Source organism: Syngnathus leptorhynchus, chromosome 2, assembly GCF_054491065.1.
Source record: "Syngnathus leptorhynchus isolate UIUO chromosome 2, UIUO_Slep, whole genome shotgun sequence".
Lineage (NCBI taxonomy): Eukaryota > Metazoa > Chordata > Actinopteri > Syngnathiformes > Syngnathidae > Syngnathus > Syngnathus leptorhynchus.
In genome coordinates, this window is record NC_141196.1 from 8077587 (window position 1) to 8097616 (window position 20030).

Genomic DNA, 20030 nt, shown 5'->3' on the forward strand with positions numbered 1-20030 from the left:
ATAATAAGATCACAACATCATAAAAACTCTGAATAATCAAAAATATCCTTGTTCTTATTGTTAGTACTAAGTTATGTTGACCAGCTCAGTGGCCTAGTAGTAGAGTGTCCGCCCTGAGACTGGAAGGTTGTGGGTTCAAACCCCGGCCGGGTCATACCAAAGACTATAAAAATGGAACCCATTGCCTCCCTGCTTGGCACTCAGCATTAAGGGTTGGAATTGGGGGGTTAGATCACCAAAAACGATTCCCGAGCGCGGCGCCGCTGCTGCTCACTGCTCCCCTCTCCCCCAGGGGATGGATCAAAATCACATGGGGATGGGTTAAATGCAGAGGACAGAGCCCTTTGAGACTACTTGTGATTTAGGGCTATATAAACTTGACTTTATTGATTGATTGATGTGCTAATCTTGGGCGGTGTGGCTCAGTCGTAGTGCTCGTCTCCCAACCTAAAGATCGGAGTTTTGATCCCCATCCATTGTGATCATGTTGAAGCGTCCTTGAGCAAGACATTGAACCCAGTTGCTCCTGATGGCATGTCATCAGTAGGTAAATGAAAAAGCAGTGTGAAGGGCTTTGAGTACCAAAGGTAGTTAAGTTACATTTTCTAACCACCCCCCCAACCACATCCGTCCGTCCATCCATCCATCCCCTTGAAACCTGCTGTGATCCCATTTTGATAGATCCTCACCTTGTGACTTTCCAGACCTTGATGAACAGAAGCCACACTGATCATCCCTGCTCAAATAAGGGCAACCAAAGTAACAGGAAGGGGGCTGGGCCAACACATTGGAGAGCTGTATGTTTTGACACCTAAAACGGAATAATGGTGAAGTGCTAAGGAGGCGGAGTGTGCAGCGGTTGGTGGTGTTTGTGGTGTGTATCTGGGAGCCTCAATGAAACACTTCCATCATGAATAGCCCTCAACACCTGCTAAAACATCAGCCTGCCCTTTATGGCTCCCAAGGAGAAAAGATGGCTCTAGGTGACAATCCAAACAGGAAGTTTGGTCAGTTGTGAGGTCAGTTGGAATTAGCACTAAATGTATCCTTTAACTTGATCCACATTTGAACATTACTGGTCTCTTTCTTCAAAATGTCTCAAAAGTCAAATGGAATACCTTGCATTTTGTCGAAAATAAGAATTAAATATGGTGTAATGAACAAAATTGCAGTGCACCCTTCTGTACAAATGCCTATCAAAATCTGGTAAGCTTAATTTTTTGACGATATTATATTGATCAATAAAAGATGTTTATAAGAAATGCTGAGATGTTAATTTTCTATTATTTGCAAGACAACTACTTGTCACACACAATTTTATTCAAATCCCATGTATTATCTTTGGAAAAAGCTAGATTCTTGATTCATGCATCCGTTAATTAACACCTTTTGTTTTGTTTCAAACACTACGAAACCAAATATAACAATTTTCTTTTGGGGGGAACATAATGCTAATAAATCCTGGCGAGACTATTTCAGGATTGACACAATTTAAATCTGTGCCGATTTCTGGACTATTTTAAAGTCATTTTTATCCTGCGGACGCCGAGTGGATGTTGGACGTGTTTCTGAACACATCAAAGGTTACTTCCACAGCTTGTCCAAAACCACAACGTCTCCGGAGTTAGCTTTTTTTTTTTTTAAAGCAAGGTTCACCGTGTTCGGGAGTCCAGAAGAGGCCCAAATCCTTACACTTCCTCTGATTGCTTATTTCTATTTATAAGAGTGTGGGGAGTGCAGAGGCGAGGGTGGGTGGGAGGGGAGGGGGGGTAATAGAAACCATATGAGGAGTTTGAGGAAAGCTGAAGCAGCAATGTGGAGGAGGACCACTGGAAGAGAACATTGTGCTACAGCCATGCCCCGGCTTGGAAAAAACGGGACTGCCCCCGTAGGATGTGCGGCTTGGAGGTTCCTCCGTGACTCACTTGATAATCATGTAGTTAAAAAAAATAATACTACCAAGAAGCATGACGTGGGCGTGCGTCGCTGCTAAATTTAACCTGAAACAAGTTGCGCAGTTTACACCGACAGATTACTTAATAGTGACTCAGATTTCACTTTGCAAAAGTGGCGTCATTCACCACATGACTAGGACGTTAGTGATTGATGAGCAAATGAAACTGCAAAAGGTTTTTTGCACGTAATAATAATCATAATCATAAAAATATGTTACATCATATTTTAATGTTTCCCACCACTGAACTTAAAACCATCATTAGACATCATGGATTAAAAACAGTCCAGCTGCTAAGTGGCTTAGTTGCATTGATTGGAATTGGGCAGAAATGACTGAAAACAAACTTTTTAAAATAATAGAGGGAAAATACATTTGCAAATATACAATCCCAAATCTGCTTCTATATTAAGAAAGAAATCTATTTGATATATTTGAAGTCAAAATATAAAGAAAACATTTTGGAACGCACAACTGAAGTCGCCACCTGACCTATATAGTGGAAGGACTCGCTGGAGTCCGCGTAAGAGGTCACCGTACGTAAAGTGCATTGAGATCAAAAGGAACTGCAAGATCTCCACTTGCGGATGATGTCAAGATGGCTAATGCAAATGGACACTTGGAGAACTTCCACCCACTGATCGTGCGTCCGTGTTTGACCAACCGCCCTCAGTCTGAATCAATCAAAATAATTTTAAGATGATATTTGTTTAATTAATTGATTTTTACAATGATTCAATGTGAAAATTTGAAAAATATTACAAATGAACTAAAAGACATCTGTTATCATCCTCCAGAAAAAGCAGCATTTCTGTTTTTTCTCAATGCTATGACAACACTATAGGCCAAAGGTGGGCAACCTATGGCCATGCAACCCTCCCTCCCCGTTCCCTGGAAATGTTGAAAAAAGCTCAAACATACTTCAAAATATGCAATATCCATCATATTCTTTGTTGATTTTGCTTTAGTTCTCGGTGGACTTATGAAACATCTAAATGGCGCCTGATGGGAAAAAGGTTCCAAAGCTATTTTTGCCTTCATGGCCAAGTTGGAGATCAGCTTCCTTATTTGGCTTAGGCTGGAAAACATCAAGTAAACACGCTGTCACTACAAGAGTATAGTGGAGGGAAAAAAAAGAGGCCTCCTATTGTTTGCCGGCATGCGAGGGAGCCAAATGGCTCTCGAGTTGTGTCGCAGTGAAAGACGACAGGAAACTGACAAATCACTAATCCACTCCTATGCCAACAGAAGGTACATTCCACCCCCCCCACACACACACACAAAGCACATTTAGGGCCATTTGGTCAGAACAACGAACCTCCTTCGGGGGTCATACAAACATTTTGTTATCAAGTGCAATAAAATCATCAGGCCTAAATTTTATTATTAAAAAAATGCATATATAGAGAACAATGAAAGTTTTGAATTTGTATGTTGAATCAATATTTTGACTTCTACCAGTTGTTTTTTTTACACAAGTATTGGTGTATATGTCTTTGCTTGGGTGCCAGTTGCATGAGGCAGATGACAACTGTGGTGTGTTTAACAACCATTTTAATTTCAATCTTATTTTTAGTCTTCTGGATGAGAACGCTTTCTAGCCTTAGCCACATTGTAGACATTTCAATACGTGATAGTTTTAGTTGATGAAAACGAAAAAAGATTTTAGTCCAGTTTTAGTCAAATGAATTTTTTTTAGAATCAATATTGATAGTTTTGGCAAAACGTTCTGTAGAATTGTCTTAATTATTAAAGCAAACAACATATAATGTCAAAATAACAAAGATCAACCAGCCCCAAAATGTAGGCGGAAACTCTGAATTTTTTTTAAAACAATTCACCTTTCCATAGCTGACTTAAAAGAGTCTATTTTGTCTATTTACCAAGATTTGCAAACAAAATGTGATCTGAGAGGCTTTAAATGAGATGAAGTGTTCAGAGGTCGTTATATGTTCAATTGAAATCTGTAAGGGTTCATTTGACTTACATTTCCCTTGAAGTCCAAGCCTATCCGAAAAGCAGCTGGGGTAAGAGGTCACACGCAGTTGAAGGGTCGGCCTCATCATTGGAAGTCTGTGGTCCCAATCTTTTCAAGTCCAACTTTTTAACTTCGACAAGCCGATCTGCGGGTGCTGTCTCGAAGTTATTTATCAGAAATTGACGTACACGGGCCGACTGACCGGCAGCACAGGGCCGACACGCTGGCGAAGATGGTGCCGCAGGCCGCCGGTGTCTGGCTGCTTGCTGATTGATGGCAGGGTGTGAAATTGTTCTGCTAATATTGTCTTTAATATTTTCACAGTTTCAAGTGAACAAGAGTAGTAAGGTGGCAATGAATCACCATTTTAGACATTAGGTGACAATAGAACGTGACAAGTCAAGCCAGGAAACAATACAATGCTTGCCTGCTAAAATGGGGGGGGGGCGGGGCAAAAGAACAAGGCCCAAAGTTGTTGGACCAGTTTGTCTCATCTCCAAAAAGCCCTTAAATGACTACAGATCGTTTCAGTGGTGGGAATATTAGTGCTGACATCATTTTTCCGATAAAGGTGCTATCATAAAGCGCTAATGTTCACCCGAGTGTTGTGTCCCTTTTGACCCATGACTAGCACCCATAATGCACATTAGATAACACACATTAGTTTGTAACTTTAGCTAAACTCCCTCTCCTTCACTCACTTGCATGATGTCACGAGGCACAAAGGACCCAAGGTTTAGCTGGCCGCACGTTGCCGGCCCAAAAATACAAATTAGCATTCTTTTTGAACATTTGAAACAAGAAATATTCAGTGATCTTAGCAACAGCCACCTTGCTGGTTTTTCTCCTTGCATGAAATATTTCTTTTTATTTTATCTCTCATTTTTTCTCAAAGTACCTGTGCTGTCTTTCCCCACCTAAAGTGCTGACAAAGTCATAACACAGAGACTGTATGTAACCTGATAGTTCCTTTTGTGCCCTTATTTACCTTCCCGGCCCTCTTATCTGCAAAACTTTTACAACGTTCCGCCAAATGCCCCCCTATGTTAACGCATCTTAGGACTTCCTAGTTTGCCCAACTGATTTTCAAAGTAATGACCTCATCCCCTGGGGGGCCCACGGTGGGGGATGAGTGTCAGCAGGCTTCCCAAGTGATAAATTCCCCTGACACATACAAAAAAAAAAAAAAGAGTACGACAAATGGGTAGGAGTAAAAGGAAAGGGTGAGAGTGGGGTTGGAGTTGCCTTTAAGTGCAGGAACTACGCCGTAAAAGCACGCCATTGATGGCTGCCGGTTTTATTATCTTTGAACAGGTGGCCTGGTAATGGTCACACACACACGCGCACAATATGGAGAGCGCCTGCAAGTTTGGGAATCTGATGGTGGGGATCTTGTGGTGACTTGTTGAGTGACTTCCTGTTGGGGCTGGGGGCGGGGGGTGATGTCAACGTCACATGCACAACAGGAAAAATTCCATCAACACATACATTCAGAGAGTAAAAAAAAAAGCCAGACAAGTGCTTGTTTGTTTTCATTAATTAATATATTTTCTGCATTAAAGTTAACATAGTTTTCTTTTGTGCCACCCTTTTAATTTTTTTCTCAGTAAGTATTTGATATTTTTGTTATATTGACATGAGTAAAATTTTAAGACTGTCTCTTGCAATAAATATCATAAAATAATAGAGCTTCACATAATAAATATTTTTGTACAACAACAAAAAACAATTTTAACAGATTTTCTTAAACAAAATAGCCAGAATTCCTCTTTTTCTTTTGAGCATACAATGTACACAAAATAAATGGGAGGATGAGGGGAGAGAAGCAAATTCCATGTGGAAAAAAAGAGAGGAAAAACAAATACTATGAGATGGATGTGCTTGTGTTAATGCAACATAAGCATGGAGGAGGTTTTTAGTGTGGTCTAGCAACTGGTAATTCAAAAACAAAAAGATACCTGGAGGTAACAGCTACATCATTGCCCTAAAAACAAGCAGGGGTTCTCAAACTGAGGATCGGGGGGCAAGAATGGGTCCTAAATGTGAAATTTGAATTTATATTCAGGAATTTATATTTTGTATTGGGCTAGGTATAATCATAGGAGACATCACTAGGGGTTGAGTTTGAGAAACCATGCCACAACATAAGCAGGGATTTACAAACTGAATGTCTGAGGCAGAGAATGGATCCCATTTTTAGGGGATGGTCCCCAAATGTCAAATTAGAGTTGTGTTCTTTTGCATTCATCTGATTTGAATTGTCATTACAAAGGGGGTTGAGTTAGAGAAACGCTGGTAAACATGAGCACAATGACAGTCGGGGCCTTAGAATGGGCTCCAACTTCTTTCTTGGGGGTCAAACCCCCTTATGTCAGATTTAGTTTGAGAAACCCTGCTCTGAGAAGACACTCCTTCACAGGAAAAAAACAGAAAGAAAAACAATACGGAAATCAGAGACTTGAGGAAGGACGTGGGAGCGGTTAAGGCAAAACACTGGTGTGTAAAAACCCGGTCCTGAACCAGAAAAAGCATTTTTCAAATCGAGTGGTTTTTCTTCAAGGGAAGACGGGTGGGAGGTGCTTGCTAGATTTTGCTGCTGTCCTTACTGTCCGCGGTGGTGCTCGTTGGGATCAGTGGGCGCGATCAGGAGGGTTTCTCCAGGTTCTGCGGGGCCCAGCTCTCCAGTTTGCAATACACAGTGTTGGAGTTCTTGCATCGGCAGCCGGGCCGCCGCACCCGGTCATAGCATCCCTGGCATGCCTTCAGGCAGCCCTTGACTGGCGGGTAGCACAGCAGGCAGGGGAAGAGTACCGACATTAATCCCATGCACAGGAAGCGTGAGCAGCAGTGCGAGTGCGATGGCGAGCAGGGGTGGTCGGCGCACGAGTCCCCCTCGTCGTCGTTGGAGCAGTGGTAGAAGATCCCCTTGACTAGGCACATGCACGTGCCGTGCTCCAGCGCGCTCTCCGCCGAGCACAGGCATTGGCCGTTGCATGCCAGGCACGAGGGCAGGCTGCGGGGCGCCGTGCACTCGCTGCACTTGCATTTGCCGCAACGTTCGCAGATGAATTGGTGCCCGGCGGCGACGGGCGGTAGCGCCCCTTTCCCGGGGCCTGAGAAATCTGATTTGTCCTTGAGCGGCACCTGGTGGAGGTGGGAACCCGAGGTGGAGTCCACCACTGGCCCTTTGGCTTTGGGCTGAGTCCGAACGGGCCGCGAGTTGCCGGCCAGTCTGACGGGCGGTGAGCGTGCTAGGAGTCCCTGCTCGGAGGAGGCGCTGCTGTTGCTCCCCGAGCTGGCAGCGCTCCCCGTGCTGGTAGAACGGCTCAGAACCGGCACTCGGGTCCCCCCGCCGCCACCCCAGTGGTGGCCACCCGCAGCCGCCCCTCCGGACGGCCGGTGCTCGTAGTTGTTGTTCACATTGACCAGGATGACCTCATGAGTCCTCTCCTGCTTGTCGTGTGGCCGCGTCGGCATGCGGGGCACGGGCGGGCGCCGCGCCACTGACGGCCCCTCGGTGTACTCGTTGCTGGAGCGGATGGCCTTGATCTGGTCCAGGGAGAGGATGGCGGCATGCTGGAACTCCCGCTCGTAATCCGACCTCTGCCGGCTCTCGAGGGAGGGCTGCTGGATCACCACTAATGAACCGCCGGGGCCATGTTGACTTTGGAGCTCCATCTGGGGGGATCACCACTTCCGACATTCACCGTGGACTTGGCATGCATCGGAAAACCTGCGCAAATGGGAGACATTTGTTAGCTTTATTCACATTGTACTGACAGACTGGAATATACATGTATCACGCAACTCAACTTTTGATGTCGAGCACTTTAAACACAACAATAGTTGCATACAAAGTGGCCTATATGAAGTAAAATCCAGACGCATAGAAACATCGACGGTTAAAAAAATAAGTAACCAGTGATTCATTGAATGCTCAAATACCTTTTTACCCATCTGGCACAATAGCAAATTATATAGTAGTCTACCCTCTTCCGCATGTTCTACTCACGCTGTATTACTACTTCACTTTGTATGGTGTCCTTGAGGGCCCAAAAAGGTACCACTAGGACAAATTTAAAAAAAAAATCAATATTACACTTACTACAATACTACGTATTACACTTATTAAAAAATATTCAAGAAACGCCAATGTTACATTCCGTATTCCATAGTTTCAACATTCTGGTCGTTTCCCCCCCCAAACTTTAGGACCATACAGGAATTATGGCCTGTATGTTATTGAATATTAGTAGTTGAGCATGCCTCGTTTGCTTGTGTTGCTATCATTGTAGACTACTAGAACAGCAAATTTCTCTTCTGGGAATCCATTTATCACCACAATAGTACTTTTAGTTCACCAGAAATCGACTAAGAAACAAGACGCCCCCCCGCCCCAATACGCACGCATTGCAAAAACTCCAACGGGGGCCCGCTAGCAAACACTTCCCCTCGCTCATTTACATCTCTATGACTAGTTAACATTTAAATGCGAGCGCAGCCACGAAATGAGGACAGCGACTAAATGAGCCGCCTCGCTTAGTATTCTCACGCGCACCCCCACGAGAAAGTAGGGAAAAGAAGGCTTTTGAAGGAAATGGTGGAGAGAAAACAACAACAAAAAGCCTCAAGGTCAAAGCGAGTTCTGAAAAAAACCATTTGAAAATGTCAGTGGAAATTTTAAATGCTTTTCAAACAAAAAATTTACATGAAAAAAAAACATCCAAAACACAAACAACGTATATATTATTCGACGATCTGAGAAGGTTTTTCTTCTCCAACAACTGTGACATTTTAGACATGCTATCAGTGGCCCACGCTCCTTATTTTCTCCACCGATAAACTACACGCGCTTTTTGATGGTTTCAAACAAACAGTTGTGATTTTTTTCCCACTTGGCATTAATATGCACGTGCCCACTCAGCCTTTTTTTTTTGCCAAACATTTGCAAAGTCGATTTGCACCTAAAGCCTGCATTACATGCAAATTGAAAAAGTTATGAATGAAAACAAGCGCCGGAGGGTGGTGGTGGGGTAGCCAGGGAGAGACGCATACATGCACGCGTGGAACCTCCACTAAGGAAAAAAAACCTCCCTTCGGCGTCATTTTCTGCGCTTTTAAATGCGTAAAAACTCAACACAAAAGTCTTAAAAGTGGTGCAAAAGCGTTTTAAAGGTGCACTAATCTCCAGAGCGCGTCGCATAATTGCGTGGAAAAGGACTTTAAAGCGGTTATTTACCTATATGCAAGCGTCCATAGGGTCGAATCCATCAAGCCTACCGAGAGTCCATCCAGAAAGGAAGCGCGTTGTCCCCCACGCCAGTTGAACGCGGAACATTCGCAGCCTCCTAATCCAAGACCGTGCAACGTTAATTCCTTTGTTTCTAGGTAAAGGTCCGGTGCGTAAACAACAACACACAAAAAAGCGCGTAAATCCAAAGCCCGTCCACATATACGCACAGCTGCACAATTTTTTACACGGACAAGAGGCAAGCCGATCTCCAGTCAGGACCGAGCCGAGTCGGAGTCCTTGGGTAGAAGTTGAGGAAAAGTGAGCGCAAAAGGCGACAAAAGTAAGCGCGAGCGCTCGGGAGTTAGATCCAAAGCTGATGCTCCTGCGGCGTACGTTCGCTTTGAGGCGTCAAGACTGGCTTTGGCCGCTTGCTTGGTGCTCTGCGGGCCTGTGAGCACTGAATGAATGAGGCCGGCGGGTGGGGGGGGCGCGGTGTTTGCTGCAGCACAAGACACCTCCCACTGGCCATTGAGGCCCCTGAAAAAGGATACATCGCATCCGCTCCTGATTCATTGGGCAGATGTGCTGAGGCCGTTAAGGTAGACCGGACTCGAGCGGACCAGCCATTTCCGCTCTTGAGGCTTTAGTGAATAATCAAGTGACGCACTGTGACGCAACACATATTTTAGGACCCTTCTCGGTGCTTTTGTCATTTTTGGTAAGACGGACTCATCAGGGGAGCTTACTGTACGAGAACATGTTGTGAAAACGTGTTGTGAAGTGTGACCCTTGCAGAAGTCATTATTACTCAACACTTATTTACGTTAGGTTATCTTGGATTTAAACGACACCCAATTTGTCATTTAAACGCAAAAGTTAGATACATAATAAACAGGGATCGACATTATTGATTGACATAAAAAAATCCTTAAATTACGTTTATTAATTTGCACAAAAAAAGAATAACGTAGAAATCATCACTCTGTCTCTCTTTCAATCTGTCTAGTCCACCCTAAAAACACTAAATAGAATACACTACACTTTAGTAACGTAATGTTTTATTTGAGTAACTATTCCACACAATATTTCTTTAGTTTTGCGCACGGGTACAATTTGAACGATTTCGTCTCCCTGTGGAAAGTCCATTGCTCACATCAGTTCCGGTCCACCTTAAAAAAAAGAAGTGGTGGGTGGGGGTAGGGGAGTAGGAAAAGCCCCCCCTCCACCCGCCTCCACCGTTCTGCTCGGCCCCTCCCCCACTCGTGTACCCGACTGTCTGCTTTGATTGGTGTCGCGGATGCGCTACATCCGGATCCATGAGAAAAGGGGAAGTTCAATACAAAGTCAATGGGCCCGCCATTCAAATGGAACAATCCATACAGCTCAGAAGAATGGGCCTCCCGTATGCTTCGCGGCCTCGACACACACGCGCGCGCGCGCGCACACAGAAACATAAAAGAATACATAAAGAGTTGCTGAGTGTTTTGAGGCGGTTTAGTGGCTGATGGAAGTTGGTGTTGCGGCTTTGAGCGCGCGACAGATGGCCGCCAGTGTCGCCATTAGGGCTCACTGAACGGAAATGCTCCTTGGACAAGACACAAACCGGCGAAAAGCAACAGTACATTCTCGACTTCTTTTGTTTTTCTGAAACTTGGTTTAATTTAAATATTTATTTATTTAAAGATTTATAAAGTTGCATGTGCAAGAAATTTAAAAGTGTGAAATAAAGATGCCCAAGATTTTATTTGCATCCATATGACTCCCGCTCCCCCCCCCCCCCCCCCCCCCCCAATTTACAAGAGCCATTATGCATCTGATATAATGTTTTGTTTTTTCAAAGTACATGCATTTTGCATAAACAGTTTGTTCAATTTGGCAACCTGCGGACCGCAAAAATGACCCCAACATTTTTTGGTGTGAACAAAAACAGAAGACAAAATTAACCCAAAAACTCAAATCCATTTATTGGAATATCCAAAATGATGATAATCTGCTTTTGTGCACTCAGTATAGTTTACGGAATGAAAAACTAATTCATGATTCTGAAATGTTTACAATTCATGTTGACTGCAATTATATTTGACTGCTGCATGATGTATTTTACATAATGGATGACTCAGACGCACATGATGAAAAGCAATACTAAGACATCAGAGGGGGGGCAGAAAAGAGGGCGGAGTGGTGATGGCGTGCTGCTGCTGATAGGCGACGTAGGACTGGACCAGAGCGTCGGGGACACGTGGCCTCACGGCGGCGAGGGCACTCTGGAAGTGCTTGGCGTCCACGTGCTCAGCCTTCATGTCCTCCTGCAGGGCCAGCAGCGCAGCCTCTCGGCATACTGCTGTTATCTGGGACAGGAAGCAAACACGCACATCGTCACACACATGCATGCACAGTGACATGGGCAGCAGCTATGGTGAGAGGCCCATTAATGTTAGTGACACAATGGAAATAACGTGTATAGTAGGTAAGCAAGCGTATAAGAAAACTGTGACAGGACACCTTCGCATTGTGCTAAGTCTGATCCTGAGGCAATTTATCTATTTAAAACAATCTGATGAATTGATGTCAATTTTATAAAAGAGATGCTTTAAATAGTGATGACTCAGGTCATGGCACGCAAAAAAAACACATCATAAATGGACAAAATGCTGTTTTGTGCTCACACCAAAGCCTTGTCTAAAGTAAAAACTTTGTTTTGGCCCCATCTTATGGCATCTTGGCAAAGCAACTATGTTAAAGTGAGCGGGGGATTTGTAATTAGTCAAGCCATAGCCTTGTCTAACATAAGAAAATAGTGCTTTGCCACCCTCTTGTGGCATCAATAGGAAATTACAAACCTTTTTGGGTGGGCTTCAACTGCGAACTAATTTGTCACTAAATAAATTTTTGAGAATAAAGTTGCGCACGTTTTAGAGAAAAAAAGGTATGAGATCAAAGTTGTAATTTTCTGAGAATAAAACTACTTTTAAAGAAAAAATTTGCAAATTTTCTAAATTGACAGCATATTTTTGTAATACAATTTTTTGTTAAGATTTGATCAAATTGAAAGACGACTCAGATTCAAAATGAAGCTTCTTGGCGCTAATGTTTTCCAAGTTTTTTTTTTATTTTTTTATTATTTCATTGAAAAAACTTTAGGAAAGTAAGAAATGTTATGACATCGGTCACCATCTCTCTCTGAAAAACATTGATTGCTTGTATCCGACTTCTGAGCTTGGACTTGAGCTCCTCTCTCGAGCGTAGCATTCTCCCGGTGTCCTCTGGAGGTGGACTTGATCTAACGGGATTACGTCTGCTTCCAAAGCAGCCCCCCGTCACTCAAATATGTGTTGAGGCAACATTTGGGATGTGGCCGTGTCTCAAGTGCAAACACAGCCTCTTTGCTTTGAATTATACGCATTTTGGACAGGGGCTCTCAAACCTTTGGTGGTCCAGGAAACCCTTACATGGGAGACATCTTTCCACGTACAACCTCAAAATCATACTGCCAATCAATTAACGTGCACCCTTAGATAGCATAGGAATTTAAAAAAAAGCCCTTTTGTCATAATTGTGTCAGACGAGAAGTCAGCTTTCTTTTTTTTTTTTAGCCTCGTTAAGATCGCAAATACTATTCCAGAGGACGTGAGCCAAGAAAAAAACCGCGACCAGGGTCAAGCACACCCAAAACATTGGTCAAGTGATAGTTATGAATCAACTAAAGACAGGTTGTATAGGCTTGTTGTTGAAAGCTCCAAGGGGGTTAAATCTGTTTTGTTTGCTCCCTTGAATGCAGCCGAGCCAGGTTAGCACAGCACACGTGTTTTGGGACAGGTGCTTCGCAGATGTCAGGATGTGAGGTCTACTGCGCCCTCCCATCCCTTCGTCTTCTGTTTCCAGCGACATGATTTAGGAAGGGTAAACACACGAGGCCGGGTTCATTTCAAGCGTGAATTTCCCATCATTCCAACAATTTGGCGGTGGTGGTGGTGGTGGTGGTGGTGGGGGTTCAGTAAATTGTCAGTAATAATGATTCCAAACAATGATGGTAATGCGTATGCCAGCAGGAGACCGGGACGTGTGGAACCAAGTGATCCAGTTTTTCACCGCAACATCCCTAAACAGGAAAAGATTTTCTTAACAAGTTACTCAAATTCTGAACTTAAAAGTCCATGGATAGAGCGTGTCTGTATTTCATTTGAGGGGACAAACTGTTTGATGGAGCTTCCTTGTATAAGCAAAGTCAAGACAATATCTTCTTTGCACTTCAATTGACAATATCTTCTTTGCACTTCAATTCGTCCATATTATTGTGAAGAAAAATAAGTAACTTAAGAACATATAAAAAGTAACTTAGTTATTTCACTGGTATTAAAAGTAACTCGACTCCAAGTTGCTTTGATGAAATCCCGGTGTCATTGTCGGCATCCGCTTGACCACCTACTTTTAATTGACCACTTGTAGGCTCAAAATGTCGTATGTTGGTACCATTGTAAAGTGGTGTCGTGTAAGAGATGCTTCTCTGCCAATTATTTGTCTGTCAAGCTTGTTTCCGCCTGACTGAAAGAGCCAATGGGGTTGCAAGTTGAATGCCGTCAGGCTAAAGCTGTCAAGAGCAAGATTCAGTGACGATCCAGGCGTCGGTCATAGGCGTTTAGTGTTTAACTCAAACCAGCACAGAGGCGCTTATTGTTCACGTGGCTCGTTTCTGCTTCGTCATTAAAAAACACACCGCCGTAGTCTCGCTATCGGGCCAACATTTTGGGTCTTGAGTCAGCAAATCTCAGAACTGAGAGCCTCTTGATGATTAGCCCTGCCCCTCATTTGCTTTGCTTTTGCAAAGCCAGGAGCTGACGGGAGCACATCAGCCTGCTGCACTGCATCAAGACCTTTAAGTGATTGTCGACGTATTTCATGCCACGGGAATGAAAAATCAATCTCTATTGCAATGAAAAAAAAAATGGTAAAAAGAAAGACTTAGAGAGAGAATTCATTTGGCCTGTCAGCACATTTAGCCGTTGTCAATCACACACTCGTCATGTGGATCATTATTACCATTTTTTTTGTTACTCTAGGATTATTTATTTGAGGAAGGCAGGAAGGAAGGCAGTAGGAAATAAGGAAGGAAGGTAGGAAGGGAAGGACAGAATGAAAGAAAGAAGGAAGGAAGGAAGGAAGGACAGAAGGAAGACAGGAAGGAAGGAAGGAAGGAAGGAAGGAAGGAAGGAAGGAAGGAAGGAAGGAAGGAAGGAAGGAAGGAAGGAAGGAAGGAAGGAAGGAAGGAAGGAAGGAATAAAGGAAGGAATAAAGGAAGGAATAAAGGAAGGACGGACGATAGAAAAGAAAGAATGTGAAGAAGAAGGAAAGAAGGAAGGAGATAAGAATGGAAAGAAGGACAAAGATTGAAGAAAGGAATGAGAGTAAGAAGCAAATGGAGCTCGGTAAGTCAAAAGGTTTTTCAAATGCATACACTGTGAATATTTTCTCCCGTGTATTGTAAAGCTGCAATCTTGTCAGGTATGTTTGTGTAACCCTACTTTGTACTCATTCCTCCTTTTATAGGGTCTCGTCTTACCATTTTGATTCCTTTCCATTTCTGACCCGCGCTAAGTGAAGCGTGGCTTTGTCCTATGAGGCCAACGGGACCGCCCATACATCGGCCGGCCGGCCGGTCTACTGTCGTACATAACTTCACGCACACACGCACACATAGAGCGTGCGCTCGAGCGTGGTGATTTAGGGGCGCAGTGGCGGCTCAAAGCGGGAATGTGTGTTCGTGCATGCCGTTGAGCAGCGGAGCAGAAAGGCTGTCGCTGTGTGTCCGGGGCAGCGCCGACGGCCGCGAGGCGCACCGGCGTCAGGGCGCGCACTCGCCCGTGCCATAACCCCGTTCAAATGTCCTCCCCTGTCACAACGTTGAAATGTTACGTTGTCCGTCTGTATCACCGCGTAGGCTTCAATTCCTCTGGTTTTGTTTTGTATTTGTCACATTAGCCATATTGCACTGAACAATTTTTTTTTTGGTAGTAGCTGTTACGCTAAACTACGATGAAGTTGCTGTCTTAGTTTTTATGGAGCTGCTGCTACAGCCGCGCCACCCCTGCAGTTTTATGCTACATTAAGATAGTCCCTGCCCTACCTGTCCAAAAATAAACTCATCCCTTGGGGCTGCTAAGAAAATAAAAAAGTGAACCGGCTAATCACATCAGGGAGCACATAGTACATAAGGGCTCAAATCAGTCTGGTGTACTTTTCTGGCTTCCTCCAGCAACAAAGGCGCTCAGTGAGCGTATCAGACAGCCTTAATGAAGGGCCTGTGGGCAGCACATCCACTCTGTGCATATGAGTGTGTGTGTGTTTACTATCAATCCGCCCTTGTGTCTCCAGCCGGCGACGTCCAGTCCTCCCCCCCGCTGCCTGCCTCACCCCTCACACACAATCGCTCACATTTACAGGAGAGAGGACGGAGGAAAGTGGGAGGAAGTCTCAAGTCTTAACTTCTGCGTCTGCAGCAAGTCCCAAGCTTTAAGGCTACAATATTGTCAGATGTGTTTGCGTAACGCCCACTTTGGGCATGTTCCTCCTTGTTTTGGGTCTCACTAGGGATGTTGGATTTCAAGAAATCCAGTTGAAGTCAGAACTTCTTTTTGGATGTTATTGAACTGTAACGTGAACAAGAAATATCATAAAATAACACGTCAATCGTGCAACCTACATATAATCACACATTCACCACTCAGTATAGAAATCATATTGTGCAGTTATTAAATAATATCTCAACGGATAGAACACATGGCTGGCCAGCCCAAAAAAAAAAAGGCTTGATCCTCCAGAAAAAGCCAAAAAGGAAGCATCTGCATGGCCGGCTGCTCCAACACAAATAGAAACCCACTGCAAAAAAAAAAAAAGAAAAGAAATAAAAATATACAGAGTGGAGAGAGAAGAGGCTGCCACAGTCACGCGTGAGTGTGTGTGTGTGCGTGTGCGTGTGTGTGTGTGCATGATGATGAAAGTGTGACGGCATGAAGCTATGCCACCAAAGAAGAAGCCAATAAAAAGTATATTGAGTCATATAGCAGAATGAACTCGTAAGAATGGAGACAGACTAGCAGAAGATTTAGTGTAAACCTTTCAAAGCTACACCCAAATAAAGTTCAAATTGGCAATGTGATTGGTTGAATGTTTTGGAAAGACCCGTGTGGCGTAGCACCTGTGTTGGGGGTTACACAAAGTTAAGTGTGTGTGTGTGTGTGTGTGTGTGTGTGTGTGTGTGTGTGTGTGTGTGTGTGTGTGTGTGTGTGTGTGTGTGTGTGTGTGTAAGGAGGTATAGGCGGGCCTCGCCTTTAAGGGCATATTTGTCCTCGCCCCTTAATCAGACGAATGAAAGCTCGGCATTCTCCGTCGAGCTGGGAATTCAGGGATGGCATATTTACCAAACACACCCACACTCAAGTGACCTGTGTGTGTGTGTGTTAATGTCTAGGTGTGTATAAGTCCACCTGTGTGATGTGCACCAGTGAAATGTGCTTTTTTTTCTCCCCTCCGCCCTTTTCACAAGAACCAAAGTGCACGTCGACACACACGGGGAATGTGAGATGACTGAATACAACATCCAGTACAAATGACATGCTTAATATCTCCGCCAAGGCCACAAGTGTCAGCAAAAGAAATACTACTAATTCCACTGAAATTTAGATATCGTGACGCTTTTGGCAAAGTTTAGGATAAAAATTTGTACAGAGCTTGACTTAAGAATTAGATTGTTTCCATGACCAAGCTTGACAGCTGGAATTACTCAGAAAAAAAAAAAAAATTCTTAAAATGAATAGACGCCATGCCCTGCCTTGTGTTTTCATTTACCAATAATAAATTATATTTTGTAATATATTAAAGGTGTAACCAAAACTGATTTGAATTGGAAAAGCTTAATGTTTTAATTAATCTCTTTCTTTCTCGAGATACCAAAAATGAGATTTTCATTTTAGCTGACAAAAGCTGTTTTAAACAGAAAAAAAATTGAGTGTTCATTTGCAAAATTAAAGAAAAATTTAGTCCCAAACATGTTTTACTTTTATTTTTTCAAGCGATAAACCGTAATATTTTTTTAAACATTATTTTAATATTATGTGTTATTCTAAACATTCCAAAAACAACATCTCTAAACACTTAAAAAAAACTGCAGAGTGAGCACAGACCTTTAGCGAGTGGCTGAGTAAAGCTCAAGTCGACATGAAGCATCGGAAGATAACGATAACGAGAGACAAAAGGAGCGGCCGTGTGAACGACTTCTTTCTTCACGTTCTTTGTTGAGACGTTGAGCGCGTCTTTCTTCGGGGAAGCGGATCTCTCCACGTGGGACTATTGAAATCTAATTCTAATGAGCTTCATCTTAGAAAACAATAACATTTGTCTCGATGTTTAAAAATAAAATGGTGCCAATATTTTACAGTATGGCAACAGGGTTGTTGTTGGCGTTTATGACAAATCTCCAGCAAAGTGAATATATATACATATAATAATGTGTGTATGTGTGTATACACCTAAACCTTTGACTAGTTCCTTCTTGTGTAACTGTCCTCTTTATAGCCGTGCATTCCTCTGAAGCTGTTTATCTTTCATTGTAGTCGTTGCCCAACGGTACAATTAAATGCATACACAGCTACTGTTTGTCAAAGAGTGTCAGGGACATTCACTGATCCCTTTTTTTTTTTTAAATGATAAGAACCTTTGTAGTGACAAATACAAGCTTGTAAATCACAAGAAAGTGAGTAACTGAATAAACAGGTGTGAAGCGGAAACTATCTGTGAGGGGGTTGTACTGAATTGTGTGTGTCATTATAAAAGGTGCTATTGTCATTTTTAAAAGCAACACTTACGTGGCAGTTCAAATTGACCCACTTTGAAACGGGAGAAACGTTACTGTTGTTTTTTTGTTTATTACATTGTACATTAGCTTTAGCATATTAACATCCATGGACCTTTACTTGGCTGTCAGTTGACTTTGATCTGATCCTACTGTATGAAATGAATCCCGTAGGTGTTTTCCCCTAACCGCAAACACAAAACAACTGGAGCTAAGCACCATCACACCTTTCCTTTGGGGGTTATTGCTGACAACGGGCCTTTTACACTATCAAATGTCACCCCTGTTTTGAGGAAGAGGAGCCTGTGGCCATGTTTGGGGCGGTCTCCAAGGAAAGTTAGCATGGGCAAGCAGAGGCGGCAAGTACGGAGAAAGACAGCTGAGTTTAAGAAGCCCACAAGCACTGTGATGAGAAAAACGTCCTCCCCCATGTGTTGATGGCTACATCTTTCACAACAGGATGGATGGAAAAGCAATGTCAGAAACTGAACCGGACAACGGGGTCATATTGCTTTGAATTGGCCATATCAGTCCATCAGCTTCAGCCTGAATTTTACCGATCAACGTGAAATTGTGTTTAAAGTCTCAAGGGCCCATGTCCAAAATTTGGCCGTTTTACTCGGAATCAGCTGTTTCTCACTCAGTAGCACCCTATGGAAAGAAATTAGCCCCGGACACCAGCTTCACCGGTCGACATAAAATTGGGTGGCCATACCAAATATACCTGGATGCAAGGAAAAATCTCAAGCAGGCATTATGGCTTGAAACGGCTATTTTTGAGCCCATCCAAGCTTCCTCTCTAGAAATCCAATCATATATGTGTCTATGGCTAAAAATTAGAATTAATATACAAATGTGTCTTGTCTTTGAACGTCTCTGGGGCTTCACGGGAAATTTTGCAAGTAATGACAAAGCACCCATTCCACAGATGAGACACCAGGGCAGAGACCCCTATGTCAAACACAACACTCAATAGCAGGGGGGGGTGCATACCTCCTCCAGGTGTACGGCCGCTTTGGCCTTCTTCATGCAGGATATGCACTGATAAACTCTGTTTAGGTTGACTTACTACAGTCATTCTGAACCTGACTGACATTCACAGAAAGAAGATGAACGGAAAGGTTTTCAAAATGAACCCTGGTAGATCTATGACAGACTTCCACATATTAAGTTTACAAAAAAACTAAAACTAAACTAACCTGGAGGAATATAGCCTTGATTCATTCTGCCACTAGAACCCACCCCTGAAACCTGTTGGACTCACTAGTTATCTCAAAAACAGACATTACTTGTCTGCTCCAAGGTAAGCATTGTATTTGCATTAGCTGTAAAATAATGCTATGCTCACGTTAACCCCGTCAACCAAATGATAACAATGGTTCTACTGGCACTAGCTCCAACATTCGCAGTTTGGTGTGCCTTGAACTTTTTATTAGAACATGTCTACAGGGAGCAGTCAGACTTAGTTGCTGCAATTCTGTGAAAAAGAGTCACATGGAATAGGAGGAGACCAATCCATCGCACAATGAAGTATTTGTGCAACCTTTCGGTCGCGGTCAGCAGCCAGATCATGAGACGGCCTCGCGACATTCAGGAAAGGCACAATGACACGTAACTTGAAAAGCACACCACAGTTGACTACCGGGAACTCGCAACCGAGATACATACGATAGAGACCACCCTCATGTCGTGTATGTCAGCGAGGCCGCCATTTTGGTTGCGACAGATCTGCCTCGTACACTCAACAAACTCACCTCGGCTCCAGAGTACTTGTCCGTGCAAGTCACCAGGTCATCCAGAGACACATTTTGGGCCACAGGCATGTTCACAAACTGTAGGCGAAATATTTCTCGTCGAGTCGCAGCATCTGGTAAAGGAACGTAGACGATTCGGTCGAGACGACCCGGGCGCATCAGAGCCTGCGTGACGGAAAGAGAGGGTGGGAAATATAAAGTTAGCTAATTATTGTTTATCGCCAACTCAAAAATGTCATTCATTTATTTGAATTCTTTCAGTCTCC

The 20030-nt window shown here is 43.5% G+C and overlaps 3 protein-coding genes across 4 annotated transcripts in view; all 3 read right to left on the bottom strand.

Moving 5' to 3' along the window:
- LOC147060553 (uncharacterized) overlaps window positions 1-4750 on the bottom strand; it is a 59579-nt gene extending 54829 nt beyond the window's left edge. The window contains exon 1 of the mRNA XM_085906291.1: window positions 3942-4750. The gene's annotated coding sequence lies outside the window, so the exon portion shown is untranslated. The remainder of the gene's footprint in view (window positions 1-3941) is intronic.
- A 16-nt stretch (window positions 4751-4766) lies between these two features.
- On the bottom strand, window positions 4767-9644 carry spry1 (sprouty homolog 1, antagonist of FGF signaling (Drosophila)). The gene is made up of 2 exons (XM_085906289.1): window positions 9172-9644; window positions 4767-7665 (listed from the first exon to the last, which is right to left on the bottom strand). Exon 2 carries the CDS (start codon window positions 7608-7610, stop codon window positions 6576-6578), a length of 1035 nt encoding a protein of 344 aa, XP_085762415.1. The 5' UTR covers window positions 7611-7665; window positions 9172-9644; the 3' UTR covers window positions 4767-6575.
- Window positions 9645-11115: 1471 nt separating this feature from the next.
- Window positions 11116-20030, bottom strand: part of afg2a (AAA ATPase AFG2A) — an 86502-nt gene continuing 77587 nt past the window's right edge. The window contains exons 16-17 of one of the 2 annotated variants that reach the window (XM_085903184.1): window positions 19765-19929; window positions 11116-11513 (exon numbers count right to left, since the gene is read on the bottom strand). In XM_085903184.1, coding sequence (XP_085759310.1) covers window positions 11316-11513; window positions 19765-19929 — 363 coding nt within the window. In that variant the 3' untranslated portion in view covers window positions 11116-11315. Of the gene's footprint in view, window positions 11514-12368; window positions 13265-19764; window positions 19930-20030 lie in introns of those variants that run through there. The other variant, XM_085903193.1, reaches the window with a different exon arrangement.

Excerpts from the sequence above, each read along its gene's own strand:
- spry1 (XM_085906289.1), bottom strand. The coding sequence starts at position 7,610 with ATGGAGCTCCAAAGTCAACATGGCCCCGGCGGTTCATTAGTGGTGATC.